At 54.5% G+C, this 18,378-nt stretch overlaps 2 protein-coding genes across 2 annotated transcripts in view; both read left to right on the top strand.

Annotated features, from left to right (window-relative positions):
• Positions 1-15,319, top strand: part of LOC117024650 (mucin-3B) — a 29,707-nt gene extending 14,388 nt beyond the window's left edge. Inside the window, exons 2-8 of the mRNA XM_033110033.1 lie at positions 12,787-12,845; positions 13,472-13,620; positions 14,039-14,104; positions 14,443-14,605; positions 14,749-14,919; positions 15,006-15,100; positions 15,285-15,319. Coding sequence (XP_032965924.1) covers positions 12,787-12,845; positions 13,472-13,620; positions 14,039-14,104; positions 14,443-14,605; positions 14,749-14,919; positions 15,006-15,100; positions 15,285-15,319 — 738 coding nt within the window. The remainder of the gene's footprint in view (positions 1-12,786; positions 12,846-13,471; positions 13,621-14,038; positions 14,105-14,442; positions 14,606-14,748; positions 14,920-15,005; positions 15,101-15,284) is intronic.
• LOC117024649 (mucin-3A-like) lies at positions 256-10,235 on the top strand. Its single transcript, XM_033110032.1, is given in 7 exon segments — positions 256-416; positions 2,276-8,214; positions 8,361-8,875; positions 8,957-9,096; positions 9,162-9,231; positions 9,440-9,949; positions 10,031-10,235. Coding segments are annotated over 7 exon segments (7,440 nt in total). The 5' UTR covers positions 256-355.
• Positions 15,320-18,378: the final 3,059 nt, after the last annotated feature.

The raw sequence follows: 18,378 nt of genomic DNA on the forward strand, positions 1-18,378 counted from the left end.
GTTTTTCGTGGGGGTCAGGGGAGGGGAAAGTCAGAGCAGTAGGAACTGCTGAGTGGGCTAGACAGGTGGTAGGTGTGGAGAGAGGGTGTGTGTTGGGCTATCAGCACCTCTCCTTCTCTGACACCTCCTTGTCTTATCTTCTTTGTGTCCCTTCCCACATGATGTAGTCAGAAGGGGGGAAGTGGGGTGAGGCAGTACAAAGGTGAAGGAAGCTGTGGTCAGACCCATACTCAGCAGGGCAGATAACCACGACTTTCAGCTGGAGCTGGGTCCTGCTGTGAGCACTGTGGCTGCCCCCCTGCTGCTGTCCCCAAGGTGGTGCCTGCTCTGCTCCAGCCACTATCACATCAGGCTTATGCAGCTGCTTGGACTCTTCAGCCTCCTATGGATGCTCAGGGCCTCTCCAGGGGCCACAGGTGAGGGGGCAAGTGGGAGTGAGGGCTGGAGAGACCCTCCTGATGTTCAACGGCAAGGATTTGTTGTGTGTGGGGGGTTGCTCTGAGGCCAAAGGGGATACTGAGAAAGGGTCCCTCAGAGCTCTGCTTGCAGGGATAACTGAAGCGGGGGCAGAGGGAAGTTGGGTCCAGCTGATCTGCTCTTCACCTACAACAGAGCAGGTTGTAGGGGTCTGTACTCAAATCAGGAGGGTGGGAATAACCTCTTTCCAGAAGAGTGCTCTTCCCACTTTGATGCAGTTTGCGGAGTGGCTCTCCTCTTCTGTCGCCCAAGTTCAGTGCTCCTTCCACTCTGGACTCTGTCCCTCCCTTTACTTCCATCCCTGCCACCCTCCTGTGAGTCCCCCTCTCTACCCCCGGGGCACCCTCCTCTCCCTGGGGTGTCTCTGGCTTTGGTCCCTGGTGTCTTCTTTCCCAGCGCTGCCCCTAACTCTCCCAGCCCCTACTGGGCCTATGTTGCTGGGCACAGATGTCATTGGCAGGGCGGGGTGGGTATCCTGAAGTCTGCTTTGCTCTCAAAGGGTGGGTCTGAGACCAGCTGGCATGGAGTCCTGGGCCTTCTCTCTCCCACCTTTTAGGAACTCTGAAATTCCTCTTCCTTTGGACCTCCAATCCTAGATAGACCTTCCCAACCCAGAGGCCCACGGTCCACCCTCTCACTAACCTCCACGGCTACCTTCTGACTGTAAGGGCTCTAGCCCAGGAATCTTCATAATCTTCCCACCTTTCTGACACCCTGAAGCTAGGGTGAGAGGTGTGCCAAAGGGTAGGGGCAGAAACCCCAGCTCTCAGAGCAAAGATGGTCTGGGTCCGAGGTGAGGAGGAGGCTAATCCTGAGAGGAGAGGTGGTCTGGGCACTTCCTGTTTGCAAAGGCTGTGGCTGCAGGAGTCTTCCCTGCCACTCACCCCGAGCATTAGGAGACCTCTGACCCTCATTCTTACCATCTGTAAAATGAGGTTGATGATATTTATAGAGTGAGAGGTTCATGTATATAAACTAATTTATCCAGTGACCAAAATAGAGTAGGTAATACTCTATTACTTATTAACACTTGCAAGTAAACCTTAAAGTCTCCAGGACTCATGCCTGTCTGCTGAAGTGTCTCTTTCTGGAAATTTCCTTCTCTGTCCTGTCCTGCAGCCTGTGTGGTCCTCTCTCCTTGTTCCTCAATCTCAGCTGAGTCAGAGTTTCGGTCTCTGGTTTTCCCTTTGATGTTCTCTATGCAGCTTTCCCCTCTCTGACCCCTTGTCTCCTGGTGTTCCTGATGTGTCCCCAGCCCCAGCCACTCTTTAGCTGGGTTCTCTCTCTCTCCCAAGAGGAGAGTCTGCCCAGACAGTACTAGGTCACAGGGAGAGGGGCAGAGGTGGATCAAAAGGTGGGGGCAAAGAGTCAGCAGGGACAGGGACTTGGGCAGCAGGTGGAGGAGGGAGGAGGGAGCAGAGTAAGAGAAGAGCAAGGTGTGTGAGGAGGAAGGAGAGGGAGTGGCCAGGGGAGGAGGCAGGAGCTTCCACTGAACTTCCATACTCAGTGCGCTGTGGTGGGGTGAGGGGCAGGTCGGACAGTCAGCCCAGGCTGGCAAGGTTCTGAGGGTGCACTTCACTCTCCACTCCTTGGAGAGGCTGCCCTAGGTTGCAGATAGATCTTGGGCTTCAGAATCTGAAAGGCCCCATCCCCAAAGTGCCTCTGACTGAGGAAGAAGCCATAGCTCTTTCTGTCTTCTGTGATACATATCTGGAAAATGGGGTTGTGAATAACCTATGTGGTATTATGGTGACAAAACGACCTACAAATGAATTCGTCTGCTTTATTGCCAATGCAGGAACTTCATCCATGGCCACATCCACCTCTAATGCTCTTTTCCCCAGTAAAGAAGCAGCCCACACTGCTCTTAGCAACTCCCCACCATCCAAACGCACAGCAGAGTGGCTGCTCAGCAACCCCAAAACTACTTCTCTCACTCCTGGCAGTAGGCAAAACACACCTATGATTCTCAACACCTCCCCCCACTTTAAACCCATTTCTGAAACATTGCTCAACTCTTCAATTAATTCCAACACCTCAACAATCCCGACATCCAAGTTTGTCGTCAAGGTGGAAACCACTCCGCCTACCCTAATTGTCTATATGGGAACTACAGAGTGCATCAATCCAACTAGTCTTCTAATCACCACCACTTATCCCACCACCACCTGCATGACAATGACCCAAGTGTCCTTCACTAGTTCTTACACAACCACGGCTGTGACAGGGAAGCCAGGGACAACCATCACCAGTACTTACCCCAAGACTACCAGTGAGAGAGGCACCTCCACCACAACCACTTCTACTACCACCACTCCAGGGAAAACTACCACAACCATGGCCCCAACCTCTTCCTCCAACCCAACCACACTCACAACCCTCCATACACTGATCTCCTCTACAACAGGTACCACGGAAAGGACTATGCCAACCACTGCAAGTATCCATACAACCAAATCTCCTATGCCAACAATCACTCCTACCAATGCTACGCTGCCTTCTCTAACCCCTACAAAAACTCAGTTAACAACAGTAACTGATAGAAGCTCCTCACCTACCCTCAGGACTACCTTCATTACAACCACACCATCATTTCCCAAAACCACCAGTACATATAAAACATCGAAAGCCACTACTCATGCTCCTACGAAAACCAATACATTACCAACATCAGTTGTATCAGCTTCTACAGAAGCAACCACTGAACTAGGTACACCACCAACAACTCCTTTAAGCACAGTGACCTCCACTGAAACATTTACTCCAGTGAGTGACACTACAGCAGAAAGTCAGATGACAGCAATTACCGCAACATCTCTAACCATGTCTTCAATCACTCCCACAAACACTATGACTTCTGCCGAATGGACCACGTATGAATCCAGCCCCACACCAACTACAAAACACACACACCCAACATCCATAACAATAGGACCACCCCCTAGCACTGTAGCCACTACACAAACAGGCAAAACGACAGACAAAACCTCTCAAGTCACACCTACCTGGAAAACCACACCTACCCCTACAAGTGACACGTCCACAGAGTCCCTAACAACAGAGATAACTTCTATTCCCCCAGTAACATCCTCCATCACTCCCACACATGCACTTAGTTCTCCGACAGTCATCACCTCCACTCCAGTGACAACCAGTACCTTCACACCAACCACCAGTGGGCTTCCCAGTCCTACTTCTGTTTCTACCCCACAACCGGCTACCACTTCGACCACAGAGATCACCCCGGTATCCACCTTGATTACCTCACTCCCTACTGCCACCATTACATCAACCCCTACATCTCCCACTAGCGCTGTCACCACCGCCACGACCAAAATCACCACTTCCGTTGCCACTTCAACGCCTGCCACCTCAATCACGGCAAGTTCAACCACTGCCTCCACTACACAAACGTCCACAACTGATACCACTGACATGGCAACTAGTCCCACCCCAACTGCGGCTCAAACTACTTCTTCAAGCAGCGTCTCCACAGGAAGCTCATCCACATCCGCAGTAACCCCATCTCCTTCTGCTTCTCATACCATGCACACATCGGCCACCATAACACCGTCTCCTGTTAGTACAGAAATCCCTACCACCACCCCAACAACGATCACTGCCACATCTGTGAGTACCACAGGCTCACTGAGTACCACCACCGATCTCACGTCAACACTCACCCCTTCGAGTGCATCCGCTACCCCCACAAATATCATCACATCATCCCCCACCTCCTACAATACGGAAACAACATCCATTGGCACCACTACCTCTGCCACGACAGCTACTATGACACCCACGCTCACAGGCACCCACAGCACTCCAACTCCCTCCCACCCTACAAGCAGCTCCATGACATCAGCAGGCTCCACACCTACCAGCAGTATCGGGGCCACTCAGACAGGCAGTCCCACTTCAACTCCAACGAGCACCAATTCACAAAGCACAACCACCATATCCACCCTGGCATCTACTACGAGCGTCACATACACGACAGCCGCAACCACAGAAACGAGTTCCTCCACGGTAGCCACTACACAAACAGGCAAGACGACGGGTACACCCTCTCATGCCACATCTACCTGGAGAACCACAGGTACCAGTGACACCTCCACAGAGTCCCACACAACAGGGACGACGACTTCTACTCCACCGGTGACATCCTCCGTCACTCCCACAGATACAGTCAGTTCTCCGACATTCACCACCTCCACTCCAGTGACCACCAGTACCTTCACACCAACCACCAGTGGGCTTTCCAGTCCTACTTCTGTTTCTACCCCACAACCGGCTACCACTTCGACCACAGAGATCACCCCGGTATCCACCTTGATTACCTCACTCCCTACTGCCACCATTACATCAACCCCTACATCTCCCACTAGCGCTGTCACCACCGCCACGACCAAAATCACCACTTCCATTGCCACTTCAACGCCTGCCACCTCAATCACGGCAAGTTCAACCACTGCCTCCACTACACAAACGTCCACAACTGATACCACTGACATGGCAACTAGTCCCACCCCAACTGCGGCTCAAACTACTTCTTCAAGCAGCGTCTCCACAGGAAGCTCATCCACATCCGCAATAACCCCATCTCCTTCTGCTTCTCATACCATGCACACATCGGCCACCATAACACCGTCTCCTGTTAGTACAGAAATCCCTACCACCACCCCAACAACGATCACTGCCACATCTGTGAGTACCACAGGCTCACTGAGTACCACCACCGATCTCACGTCAACACTCACCCCTTCGAGTGCATCCGCTACCCCCACAAATATCATCACATCATCCCCCACCTCCTACAATACGGAAACAACATCCATTGGCACCACTACCTCTGCCACGACAGCTACTATGACACCCACGCTCACAGGCACCCACAGCACTCCAACTCCCTCCCACCCTACAAGCAGCTCCATGACATCAGCAGGCTCCACACCTACCAGCAGTATTGGGACCACTCAGACAGCCAGTCCCACTTCAACTCCAACGAGCACCAATTCACAAAGCACAACCACCACATCCACCCTGGCATCTACTACGAGCGTCACATACACGACAGCCGCAACCACAGAAACGAGTTCCTCCACGGTAGCCACTACACAAACAGGCAAGACGACGGGTACACCCTCTCATGCCACATCTACCTGGAGAACCACAGGTACCAGTGACACCTCCACAGAGTCCCACACAACAGGGACGACTTCTACTCCACCGGTGACATCCTCCGTCACTCCCACAGATACAGTCAGTTCTCCGACATTCACCACCTCCACTCCAGTGACCACCAGTACCTTCACACCAACCACCAGTGGGCTTTCCAGTCCTACTTCTGTTTCTACCCCACAACCGGCTACCACTTCGACCACAGAGATCACCCCGGTATCCACCTTGATTACCTCACTCCCTACTGCCACCATTACATCAACCCCTACATCTCCCACTAGCGCTGTCACCACCGCCACGACCAAAATCACCACTTCCGTTGCCACTTCAACGCCTGCCACCTCAATCACGGCAAGTTCAACCACTGCCTCCACTACACAAACGTCCACAACTGATACCACTGACATGGCAATTAGTCCCACCCCAACTGCGGCTCAAACTACTTCTTCAAGCAGCGTCTCCACAGGAAGCTCATCCACATCCGCAATAACCCCATCTCCTTCTGCTTCTCATACCATGCACACATCGGCCACCATAACACCGTCTCCTGTTAGTACAGAAATCCCTACCACCACCCCAACAACGATCACTGCCACATCTGTGAGTACCACAGGTTCACTGAGTACCACCACCGATCTCACGTCAACACTCACCCCTTCGAGTGCATCCGCTACCCCCACAAATATCATCACATCATCCCCCACCTCCTACAATACGGAAACAACATCCATTGGCACCACTACCTCTGCCACGACAGCTACTATGACACCCACGCTCACAGGCACCCACAGCACTCCAACTCCCTCCCACCCTACAAGCAGCTCCATGACATCAGCAGGCTCCACACCTACCAGCAGTATTGGGACCACTCAGACAGCCAGTCCCACTTCAACTCCAACGAGCACCAATTCACAAAGCACAACCACCACATCCACCCTGGCATCTACTACGAGCGTCACATACACGACAGCCACAACCACAGAAACGAGTTCCTCCACGGTAGCCACTACACAAACAGGCAAGACGACGGGTACACCCTCTTATGCCACATCTACCTGGAGAACCACAGGTACCAGTGACACCTCCACAGAGTCCCACACAACAGGGACGACTTCTACTCCACCGGTGACATCCTCCGTCACTCCCACAGATACAGTCAGTTCTCCGACATTCACCACCTCCACTCCAGTGACCACCACTACCTTCACACCAACCACCAGTGGGCTTCCCAGTCCTACTTCTGTTTCTACCCCACAACCGGCTACCACTTCGACCACAGAGATCACCCCGGTATCCACCTTGATTACCTCACTCCCTACTGCCACCATTACATCAACCCCTACATCTCCCACTAGCGCTGTCACCACCGCCACGACCAAAATCACCACTTCCGTTGCCACTTCAACGCCTGCCACCTCAATCACGGCAAGTTCAACCACTGCCTCCACTACACAAACGTCCACAACTGATACCACTGTCATGGCAATTAGTCCCACCCCAACTGCGGCTCAAACTACTTCTTCAAGCAGCGTCTCCACAGGAAGCTCATCCACATCCGCAGTAACCCCATCTCCTTCTGCTTCTCATACCATGCACACATCGGCCACCATAACACCGTCTCCTGTTAGTACAGAAATCCCTACCACCACCCCAACAACGATCACTGCCACATCTGTGAGTACCACAGGTTCACTGAGTACCACCACCGATCTCACGTCAACACTCACCCCTTCGAGTGCATCCGCTACCCCCACAAATATCATCACATCATCCCCCACCTCCTACAATACGGAAACAACATCCATTGGCACCACTACCTCTGCCACGACAGCTACTATGACACCCACGCTCACAGGCACCCACAGCACTCCAACTCCCTCCCACCCTACAAGCAGCTCCATGACATCAGCAGGCTCCACACCTACCAGCAGTATTGGGACCACTCAGACAGGCAGTCCCACTTCAACTCCAACGAGCACCAATTCACAAAGCACAACCACCACATCCACCCTGGCATCTACTACGAGCGTCACATACACGACAGCCACAACCACAGAAACGAGTTCCTCCACGGTAGCCACTACACAAACAGGCAAGACGACGGGTACACCCTCTCATGCCACATCTACCTGGTGAACCACAGGTACCAGTGACACCTCCACAGAGTCCCACACAACAGGGACGACTTCTACTCCACCGGTGACATCCTCCGTCACTCCCACAGATACAGTCAGTTCTCCGACATTCACCACCTCCACTCCAGTGACCACCACTACCTTCACACCAACCACCAGTGGGCTTCCCAGTCCTACTTCTGTTTCTACCCCACAACCGGCTACCACTTCGACCACAGAGATCACCCCGGTATCCACCTTGATTACCTCACTCCCTACTGCCACCATTACATCAACCCCTACATCTCCCACTAGCGCTGTCACCACCGCCACGACCAAAATCACCACTTCCGTTGCCACTTCAACGCCTGCCACCTCAATCACGGCAAGTTCAACCACTGCCTCCACTACACAAACGTCCACAACTGATACCACTGTCATGGCAATTAGTCCCACCCCAACTGCGGCTCAAACTACTTCTTCAAGCAGCGTCTCCACAGGAAGCTCATCCACATCCGCAATAACCCCATCTCCTTCTGCTTCTCATACCATGCACACATCGGCCACCATAACACCGTCTCCTGTTAGTACAGAAATCCCTACCACCACCCCAACAACGATCACTGCCACATCTGTGAGTACCACAGGCTCACTGAGTACCACCACCGATCTCACGTCAACACTCACCCCTTCGAGTGCATCCGCTACCCCCACAAATATCATCACATCATCCCCCACCTCCTACAATACGGAAACAACATCCTTTGGCACCACTACCTCTGCCACGACAGCTACTATGACACCCACGCTCACAGGCACCCACAGCACTCCAACTCCCTCCCACCCTACAAGCAGCTCCATGACATCAGCAGGCTCCACACCTACCAGCAGTATTGGGACCACTCAGACAGCCAGTCCCACTTCAACTCCAACGAGCACCAATTCACAAAGCACAACCACCACATCCACCCTGGCATCTACTACGAGCGTCACATACACGACAGCCGCAACCACAGAAACGAGTTCCTCCACGGAAGCCACTACACAAACAGGCAAGACGACGGGTACACCCTCTCATGCCACATCTACCTGGAGAACCACAGGTACCAGTGACACCTCCACAGAGTCCCACACAACAGGGACGACTTCTACTCCACCGGTGACATCCTCCGTCACTCCCACAGATACAGTCAGTTCTCCGACATTCACCACCTCCACTCCAGTGACCACCACTACCTTCACACCAACCACCAGTGGGCTTCCCAGTCCTACTTCTGTTTCTACCCCACAACCGGCTACCACTTCGACCACAGAGATCACCCCGGTATCCACCTTGATTACCTCACTCCCTACTGCCACCATTACATCAACCCCTACATCTCCCACTAGCGCTGTCACCACCGCCACGACCAAAATCACCACTTCCGTTGCCACTTCAACGCCTGCCACCTCAATCACGGCAAGTTCAACCACTGCCTCCACTACACAAACGTCCACAACTGATACCACTGTCATGGCAATTAGTCCCACCCCAACTGCGGCTCAAACTACTTCTTCAAGCAGCGTCTCCACAGGAAGCTCATCCACATCCGCAATAACCCCATCTCCTTCTGCTTCTCATACCATGCACACATCGGCCACCATAACACCGTCTCCTGTTAGTACAGAAATCCCTACCACCACCCCAACAACGATCACTGCCACATCTGTGAGTACCACAGGCTCACTGAGTACCACCACCGATCTCACGTCAACACTCACCCCTTCGAGTGCATCCGCTACCCCCACAAATATCATCACATCATCCCCCACCTCCTACAATACGGAAACAACATCCTTTGGCACCACTACCTCTGCCACGACAGCTACTATGACACCCACGCTCACAGGCACCCACAGCACTCCAACTCCCTCCCACCCTACAAGCAGCTCCATGACATCAGCAGGCTCCACACCTACCAGCAGTATTGGGACCACTCAGACAGCCAGTCCCACTTCAACTCCAACGAGCACCAATTCACAAAGCACAACCACCACATCCACCCTGGCATCTACTACGAGCGTCACATACACGACAGCCGCAACCACAGAAACGAGTTCCTCCACGGAAGCCACTACACAAACAGGCAAGACGACGGGTACACCCTCTCATGCCACATCTACCTGGAGAACCACAGGTACCAGTGACACCTCCACAGAGTCCCACACAACAGGGACGACTTCTACTCCACCGGTGACATCCTCCGTCACTCCCACAGATACAGTCAGTTCTCCGACATTCACCACCTCCACTCCAGTGACCACCAGTACCTTCACGATCACCACCAGTGGGCTTCCCAATCCTACTTCTGTTTCTACCCCACAACCGGCTACCACTTCGACCACAGAGATCACCCCGGTGTCCACCTTGATTACCTCACTCCCTACTGCCACCATTACATCAACCCCTACATCTCCCACTAGCGCTGTCACCACCGCCACGACCAAAATCACCACTTCCGCTGCCACCTCAACACCTGCCACCTCGATCACAAGAAGTTTTCCTACTCTCTCAACTTCCCAAATAGTCAATACTGTGTCCACCAACATCGCAACGACATCTATTCTGACTTCACTGTATAGTACTTCCAGTGTTTCTCCCACATCCTCGTTTCCTGTTGTGGGTACGTCCACAAGTGCAATAACCAGTTCCTTTAGTACTATCATCTCCTCTTCAATATCCACGGTATCAATGTCATCTTCCTCTTCCACTAGTCGAAGTTCAATGCTCCCTACTTCCATTAGCTCCTCCAGTACAGACAGTCCAGGTTCTTCTTCTATCACTACTTTTCCTACTTCTGTTTCATCCGAAACTACAAGAACATCTCCAATTACATCTTCTCTAATAACCTCTTCTACTGAAACAACCCCCATTGTTACTGTTTCTTCTACTACCCCATGTCCAGAATCTATATCCGTTACAATAGTGCCTACTTCTCCCACTACTCCATGTATAGAAATAGATCCAAATAGTACCGTTCCGTCTACACCCACCATCCCACTAACAGTCTTTACCTCTACTACTGTGATGGCCACCACTCCTCCTAGTTCCACGAGTATGACGACTGTATTTCCTACACATACGGACACTTCTACTTCAGTTGTGGAAACTGACCCCACCAACATCACAACTGATGCTCCTACTTCTGTCAGCACTGGGACTGTCCCCATTAACACAGTTTTGACGAGCACACAAAGACCCAGCAGTGGGACGTGGACCAGCACCCACTCTGTAAGCACCCAAGATGTATCCAATGTCACTAGCTTCCCACTGACCCCGAAACCAAGCAGCAGCTTTCCAACTTCCACGATGACTTCAAGCAAGTTGACAAGCCCCACCTCAACCATCATTAGGACTTCAGAGACACCTGTGGCCACTACTCAGACTCCCACCACTTTGACGTCACTCAGGACACCTTCACCCACTCCTCAGAGGACCACACAGTCTGTGCTGACGACCACCGCAGGTTAGACCTTCTCCTTCCCCTGCTAAAGTCTCGTGTCACCAAGGTCAGGGCCTACCCGAAACTTCCCTTTCTCCTGTGTTGCCCAGGCACCTGCGACAATGGTGGCACCTGGATATATGGCCACTGCCTCTGCCCCTCGGGGTTCTCTGGGGATCACTGTGAGCTCCAGGAGGTCAGGTGCCAGAACGGAGGTCAGTGGGATGGCCTCAAGTGCCGCTGCCCCCAAACCTTCTATGGTTCCCGCTGCGAGTTTGCTGTGGAGCAGGTGGAACTGGGTGAGTGTCCAGGGCCCTGCCCTCTGCACTTTCTCCTGGGAGGTGCCCCTGGCTCCCTGGGCCCACACTGTGGTTGGCCTGTAGTCACCCATGCTGTTTTGTCCAATCTGCTGAGCTTTGGACCATGTATGCCCTCAGGTCTGGATGGATCCCTGCCTTCTCTTGCAGGTCTTCCCCTATCCTATCTCATGCCTCCTTGCCACGATCACCTCTAGGAAGTGGCTGGGACCACACTCCTTCTGGGGCCTCCTCCCAGTCTGGGCTGCTTGTGGCTCTATTTTTCTAAATCCTTCTGTAACAAACTACCACAAACTTAGCAGCTGAAACAACATATATTTTTATCTTACAGTTCTATAGACTAGAAGTCCAACGTGGGTCTTGCTGGGCTAAAATCAAGGTGTTGGCAGGGCTGTGTTCCTTTCTGGGGAATTCATTTCTTCGCCTTTTCCAGCTTCTGGAGCCTTCCATGTTTCTTGCCTCAAGGCCCCCTCTCTCCACATTCAAAGCCAGCAACGTTGCATCTCTTTGCCTTTTTTTCATGCTCACATCTTCCTCTGACTGAATCTGACCTTTTTGCTTCCCTCTTCCACTGCTAAGGACCTTGTGATTGTATTGGGCCTACCCGTTAATTTTCCCATATTAAAATCAGCTAATTAGCAATCTTAATTACATCTGTAACTTTGGTTCCTCCTTGCCATTAGCATAACATATTCACAGGTTTTGGGATTTAGGACATAGGCATCTTTGGGGGCCGTTATTCTGACTCCCACTGGGGCAGACAAGGGAAAGACCACAGGCCTGACTTCTGTGCACCCAGACTTCATCCTTTCCCTCATCTCAGGACAATTCATCCCAGAATTCCTACCTCTCTCTTTCCTGCTATTCAGTTAGTCCTCAGGGATCATGGAGAGGGGCATGGGAGGAGCGCCTGGGTCGGGGTGGTGGTGGTGATGTCAGACAGAAGTGGATGGTGAAGTGACCAGCACAGGGCATGCTGTGCGCAGACAAGGTGGACGCTGAAGTGGGCATGGAGGTGTCTGTGCAACAGGATTTCTCCCCGGAGCTCAATGACAACACTTCCAAGGCCTACTCGGATTTCACCAACACCTTCAGGAATCAGGTGAGGGGTAGGAGATGGGAATCAAGGGTACTCCCCTGCAGCTGAGCTTGGGAACCTGGGTGCCCTCAGATCTGGAGGTTCAGATGTGAGCCCAGGAATCTTTGGCATTTCAGATGAAGAAGATTTACCAAAATGTGCAAGGGTTCCAGGATGTGGAGATCCTGTCCCTGAGGTAGGAGACCCTTCTGAGGCCGTGGAGGTAGTGTTAGGTCGGGGAAAGCGGTGTGAAGAAAGGCTGGAGAAGCCATCCCTTGCTTTTGGAATCATCAAATTTCATAAAGAGAGGGGTAGAGAGAGTATGCAAGGGAATCACTCCATGGGGGACTTTTGTGATCATTTTCCGGGGTTATTTCTCCGTAAGACGGATGCAACCCCACCTTTTTAAGCACACTGGAAGGAGAGGGATTGTACGAGACATGCAGTGACGTGGTGCCTGTGTGCTGGTGGGAAGCCTGGTGTCTGAACTGCAATTGGTGTTTCTCCTGCTGGCACCTGTTCTGCTGGATGGGTCAGCATGAGTGAGGCAGAGAGCCCATGGTGTCCTGGTTTGGTAACGGTTTGAGGCAATGCAAGAGAAACGCAATCATTCCTTGTCCCACCTTTCCAGGCTGACCACCTCAGGGATGCTGGCAGCCCCTTCTGAACATAATGTGCCTGGAATCCCAGCTCATTGCCTCTGTCCCCTTTCCCCCCAACACCCATGCCCCTGTGGTTGGTCCTGGAGGTGTCCTACTAAGGAGCTGTGCGCCCCAGGCCTGGGCACCTTTTAAGACCCCCGACTCTCTCGACCCCCCTCAGGAGTGGCAGCATCGTGGTGGACTATTTGGTGCTGCTAAAGTTGCCCTTCAGTGGCCAGCTGGAGAACGAGTACGAGGAGGTGAGGGAGGCGCTGCAGCAGGAGCTCAAGAACGTCAGCCAGAACCAGGACAGCTGCCAGAATAACCAGTGTGAGTGGAGGCTGGGGGCCTCAGGCTGGAGGGAGAAGTCAGGGTCACAGCCAGTATCCCAGCCTGCTCTAGCTCAGACAGGGGCCCCCTGGGCTCCGGTGCCAGCCCTCTGGTACCTCCAGAAGGTTGGGAGAAGGGACACAGGTCCACAGACAACTGAGTGAAGCATGGGGCTAAGGAGGGCTTGCCAGAACCAGGGTGCTGGAAAAGAGATACCCGCGCCCCCCTCCTACAGTTCTCAAGGTTTCCAGGATGACTGAGGACCCCTGATTATTCAGGGGAGATGAGGGCGGACAGCCCATCACACCTCCCCCACACTGACAGAGCCCTCGCTGCCCCTCCCTGTGCTTTGCCCTGCTTCCCTGGCCCTGACCTCTTGACACCCCCTCCAATTCCCCCTATGCCTGTGTCCCTACAGCCCTGTGTTTTAAGCCTGACTCCATCAAGGTGAACAACAACTCCAAGACCGAGCTGACCCCGGAAGGTGAGGGGATGGTAAAGGGCTGAGTGGCCCCAGGAGGACATGACCCCTTCCACCAGGGACCTCTACCCATTGAAATTCCCTGGGGTAGAGGGGGAGGCCTTTTGGGGAGGCAAGTGATGTGGCTCAGTGGGGCTGCCCTTCCTGGGGCAGCAGGGAAGGTGAGGAGAGACTGAAGAGCCTGGAGACCTGCCCTCCCCTCATCTAATCCCAAGGTTCCTCACCACACCTCACCTCGGAAATGTAGTCCTCCCCATCCATTTTCAGAGTCATTATAAGCAGGCACCTGAGTACAGTGGATGAGGTCCCTGTCTCTCTGCAACCCCCTACCCAACCCGCAGCCATCTGTCGCCGCGCGGCTGCCCAGGGTTATGAGGATTTCTATTTCCCCTTGGTGGAGGCGAACCGGCTCCGCTGCGTCACTAAATGCACGTCGGGCGTGAAGGATGCCATCGACTGTAACCAAGGCCAGTGCCTTCTGGAAAGGAGCGGTCCTGTTTGCCGGTGAGGTCCCGCCCACACGCGGGAGCCCCGCCCACATCCCGCAGGGCCTACAAGCAACCCCGCTCACCCCCCCAGGCCACGCCCTAGGGTGGACCCCGCCCAGGAGGTGGTGAGGGTCTGTGACCTGTGCCCCCCTCCTCCAGATGCTTTTCCACGGACACTCACTGGTTTTCTGGCTCGCGTTGCGAGGTGGCAGTCGCCTGGAAGGCTCTGGTCGGGGGCCTGGCGGGGGCTGCGGCGCTGCTGTTGCTGCTGGTGGCGCTCAGCGTCTTCTTCCTGCGCTCCCAGAGGAGGCGCGGCCAAAGCAGAGGCTGGTGAGCGCTCTGGGGCTAGGCGTGAGGGCTGCAAAGGGTTCCCAGACTGAGCGGCCCTGCCCTGACCACGTGGCACCTCGACCCAGGTCCTGGGAAGACGACGACAGGAAATGGTTCGAGATGTGGGATGAGAACACCGTGGGGACTTTTACAAACTTGGGCTTCCAGGACGAGAAAACAGGTAAATCCTGTCTCCTGGGGAAGGGGGGTAGGGGCTTCCCTGGGAACCACTGCGGCCTGGGCAGAGGACCCAACTACCTCCCTTGTCTGAGGCAAGCATCTACCTCGTGCCATGAAGCTTACGTCGCCACTTGCCTGCGCCCCTCCCGAGGAAGGTCAATGTCCTGCACAGGCCATCCCTGCAGGCACAGGGCCACAGGAGCCCCCGAGCCTTGCCTAACTCACGTTTCCTCCCTCCCCGTTTTTCTGTCCCTTCTTTTCTCATTCTTTAGTCAAGGAGGAAGACTTCCACGTGGACTTGGAGAGTGTGGACCCCAATTTGAGGGTGAGGGGGCAAAGGGTTGATGGATGGTACAGGGGCTCTCTCCCAAGTCCAGCTCCACCTGCCCTCCCTCCTATCCCCCCTCCCACCCCCTAAGGTAGGGGGCAGAGCTAGGACCAGAAGGCAGTGGACTCCCAGGCAAGCTGAGCAGGGTGACTCCCTCTTCTCACTCCCTCTCTCACACTCTGTGACAGATACACATCCAGAGACCTGAGGTGACCTCCCTGTGAGCCCAGCACTGCCCCCTCTACCCTGCCCGGGACAGCAGGAATGCGCCTCCTATATTGCATCCATTTCAAGAGATGGTCCAGCAGTCTCCTGGTTTCCCTGGGCAAAATCAGACTGTCCTCTGGCCCCTGTCCTTCTCGCAACTTGGGTGAAACCCACCTGCAGACCCAGTTCAGATCCAGGCTCTTCAACTCCGGGACCTTGGGCAAATCAGGATGTTCTCCGAACGTGTGGAATAAGGATAGCATACTTGTTCTGATACCTTGTACAGTTGTGAGACCCAGAAGTGCTCGGTCAGTTCTCTGTCCCAATGCACCTTTGTGTCAGCCCTCAGGCGTGGATGTCCTCTGTCCAATCCCCGGACCCCACGCCCTTCGCTGGGTCTCAGTCCTTAGTCTCCACTTCCCTGAGTACATCCCGACAGCCTGTTCCTCGCCCTACACCTAAAGCTGGCCTGCAGCCCATTGCAGCCTCCAAACCTCTCCTTATATAACTCCCTGCCATACTCCTTGCTCCCATTCCTTAAATCTTCTTCCCCTCTGAACCCACTTCTTAAATTACTGCCCCCTCACATCCCAGCCCCCAGCCCTGATGTCCCCCGGTGTCCATATTCTCCCCTTCCCCATCCTTATACCCTCAGCCCTAAATCCTTACTCCCCACTCTGGCGCCCCCGTTCTAAATCCTCCTTCTTCCCCCAAACCCTTCTCCCTAGCTAGGTACAGATGCCCCCTGCATCTTAGGACCCCCAGCTGTGTTCCCCAGGCCCTGGTCCTCTATTCTAAGGCTCCATCCCCTTCCTCTCATCCCCAAAGGCCCTGGATCCCGGTGGGTGGGGGGTGGGATATGGGTTGCCCCAGGTCCTCAAGATGAGGGGAAGTGGGGCCCTGAGGTGGAGAAGTTCCCTCAGCCTCCTCCTCCTCATTGCCCTCACTCTCCCTCCCCTCCCTTACTGCTTCACCCGTCTTCCGGGCCCCTTCACCTCTCCTCCTCCCTGCCCTCTTCCTGCTCTCACCCTGTCCCTGCAGTAACCTCTGAGGCTGGAAGCCCCAGCCTCCTTCGCAGGAATATCTCTTCTGGGGACAGGAAGTCTGTGAGTCCCCAGTTCTTCATGAATATAGCATTTATTGTAAAAGCAGCTGCTCTGTGTCTTTCTCCTGTTCACTTCCTGGTGTCTCCACTTGGTTGGAGAACACGGACATCTGGAGATGTGGAGAGCCTGGGAACGCTCGTTTCTCCCGGCCAGGAAGGAAGGGGTCTGTGGGCAGCCCTCAGGGGACTTGACTGTCCTCATAGGGAACGTAGAGATTGGGGGACCCATTTACTGAGGGAGTGGGTGGGGGGAGGGAGCCTCTCCATCAGCAGCAGGTGGGGGCCTGTTGGGTTTGTCATCTGTGCCCTTCCCTTCTTGACATCAGGAGATTAGGGCTGGGTCAGGGAGATGGGTGGCCCAGGCTCGGTCAGCTGTCATTTGCACTGAGGGGTAAGCTGGGTCTCTCCAAAGATCTTGAGCCTTGAGCCACCCCAAGCCTGGGTGGCAGACATACTCACACCAGGGCCTGCCCTGCCTGGGGTTTGGGCCCTTCTGTTCCCACTATCGTGGGCAGCCAGGTTGGACGGGAGTTGAGGGTGCTCTGGGCCGACTATGTGAGGTTCATTGGGAAAGGCCCAGGACAGGAGAGGGACTGGCAGTGGCCAGGAGTGTAGACCAGGATCACAAAGCCTTAGGTGTGAATGGAGCCCCACCCAGGAGAGGGGTGGGGGTCGGAGGCCCTGGGGAAGGTATGCACTACTTTGGAAGGGGCCAGCTTGAGGTGGATGATGGGGAAGGAAGACTGGAGGCAAGAGGGGTGGGACGGAGGGTCCTCCGCTCTCCCTGTCCTGTTGCTGGCAGCTCCTTCCAAGGTTTGTTACCCTCTCCCTCCATAGTCACCCGCTCCCCCTAGTATTTCTTGGCCCCTGCCTCTTGGCAACCACGACATGCTCACACCTCTGGCTTCCTGTCCCTGTCCGGCCCTGCCCCACCTTTGACCCTGGCTTCCCAGAAAGACCCTGGCTCTGGGGTGTCAGCTCTCCAGGAGTTAGAGGGAGGGAGGGAGGGATGACAGGCTGCCCTTTGGCGAACTCCCTGTGGTCACTGTGCACCATGCACCCAGCCCCATCAACGCACCCCCTGGGCCAAGTCTCTTCCCCCAAGGCAAAGGTTCCAGGGGTCTTTTTTATAGCTGATCCTCCCCTTGGTGGCGCCCATTTCTCGGTCCCTCCTGATGGGGGAAGATCCCCCTGCCAGGGCCCTGCTCTCCAGGAGATGCTGGTGATCTGGATCCTGCTGCCGGCTCTCTGGCTCTAGGTGCCCACCAATGCCACAATGACCCCTGGTGAGTAAGACCTGCCGGGCGCTCCCTGCTGGTCCTGGCATGTGCTGTTCTCAGGCAGGGATGCAGGTGGCTGGCCTCCCTCCATCTCTCCCTCCCTCCCTTTCTCTGCAGGGGAGGGGCTGCCACAGGGCTATACATCAGCCCTGACCTCATCCTGCCTTTGGGGAGGGGGGCTAAAGTGGTCACCCTGGGTGCAGAGAAAGGGGCGAGGCCTGTGGTTTTGCAGTTGATGGCCAGTACCACGCCCCTGGCCCAGGGATTGAATGAGGGCTGGAATCTACCCTCTCTGCTTTTGAGGCTTCCCTTGGGGGAAGAGGGACTTTTTCTTTACCTAGATAGTGGTCTCTGCCTGC

This window comes from Rhinolophus ferrumequinum, chromosome 7 (assembly GCF_004115265.2).
Source record: "Rhinolophus ferrumequinum isolate MPI-CBG mRhiFer1 chromosome 7, mRhiFer1_v1.p, whole genome shotgun sequence".
Classification (NCBI taxonomy): Eukaryota; Metazoa; Chordata; class Mammalia; order Chiroptera; family Rhinolophidae; genus Rhinolophus; species Rhinolophus ferrumequinum.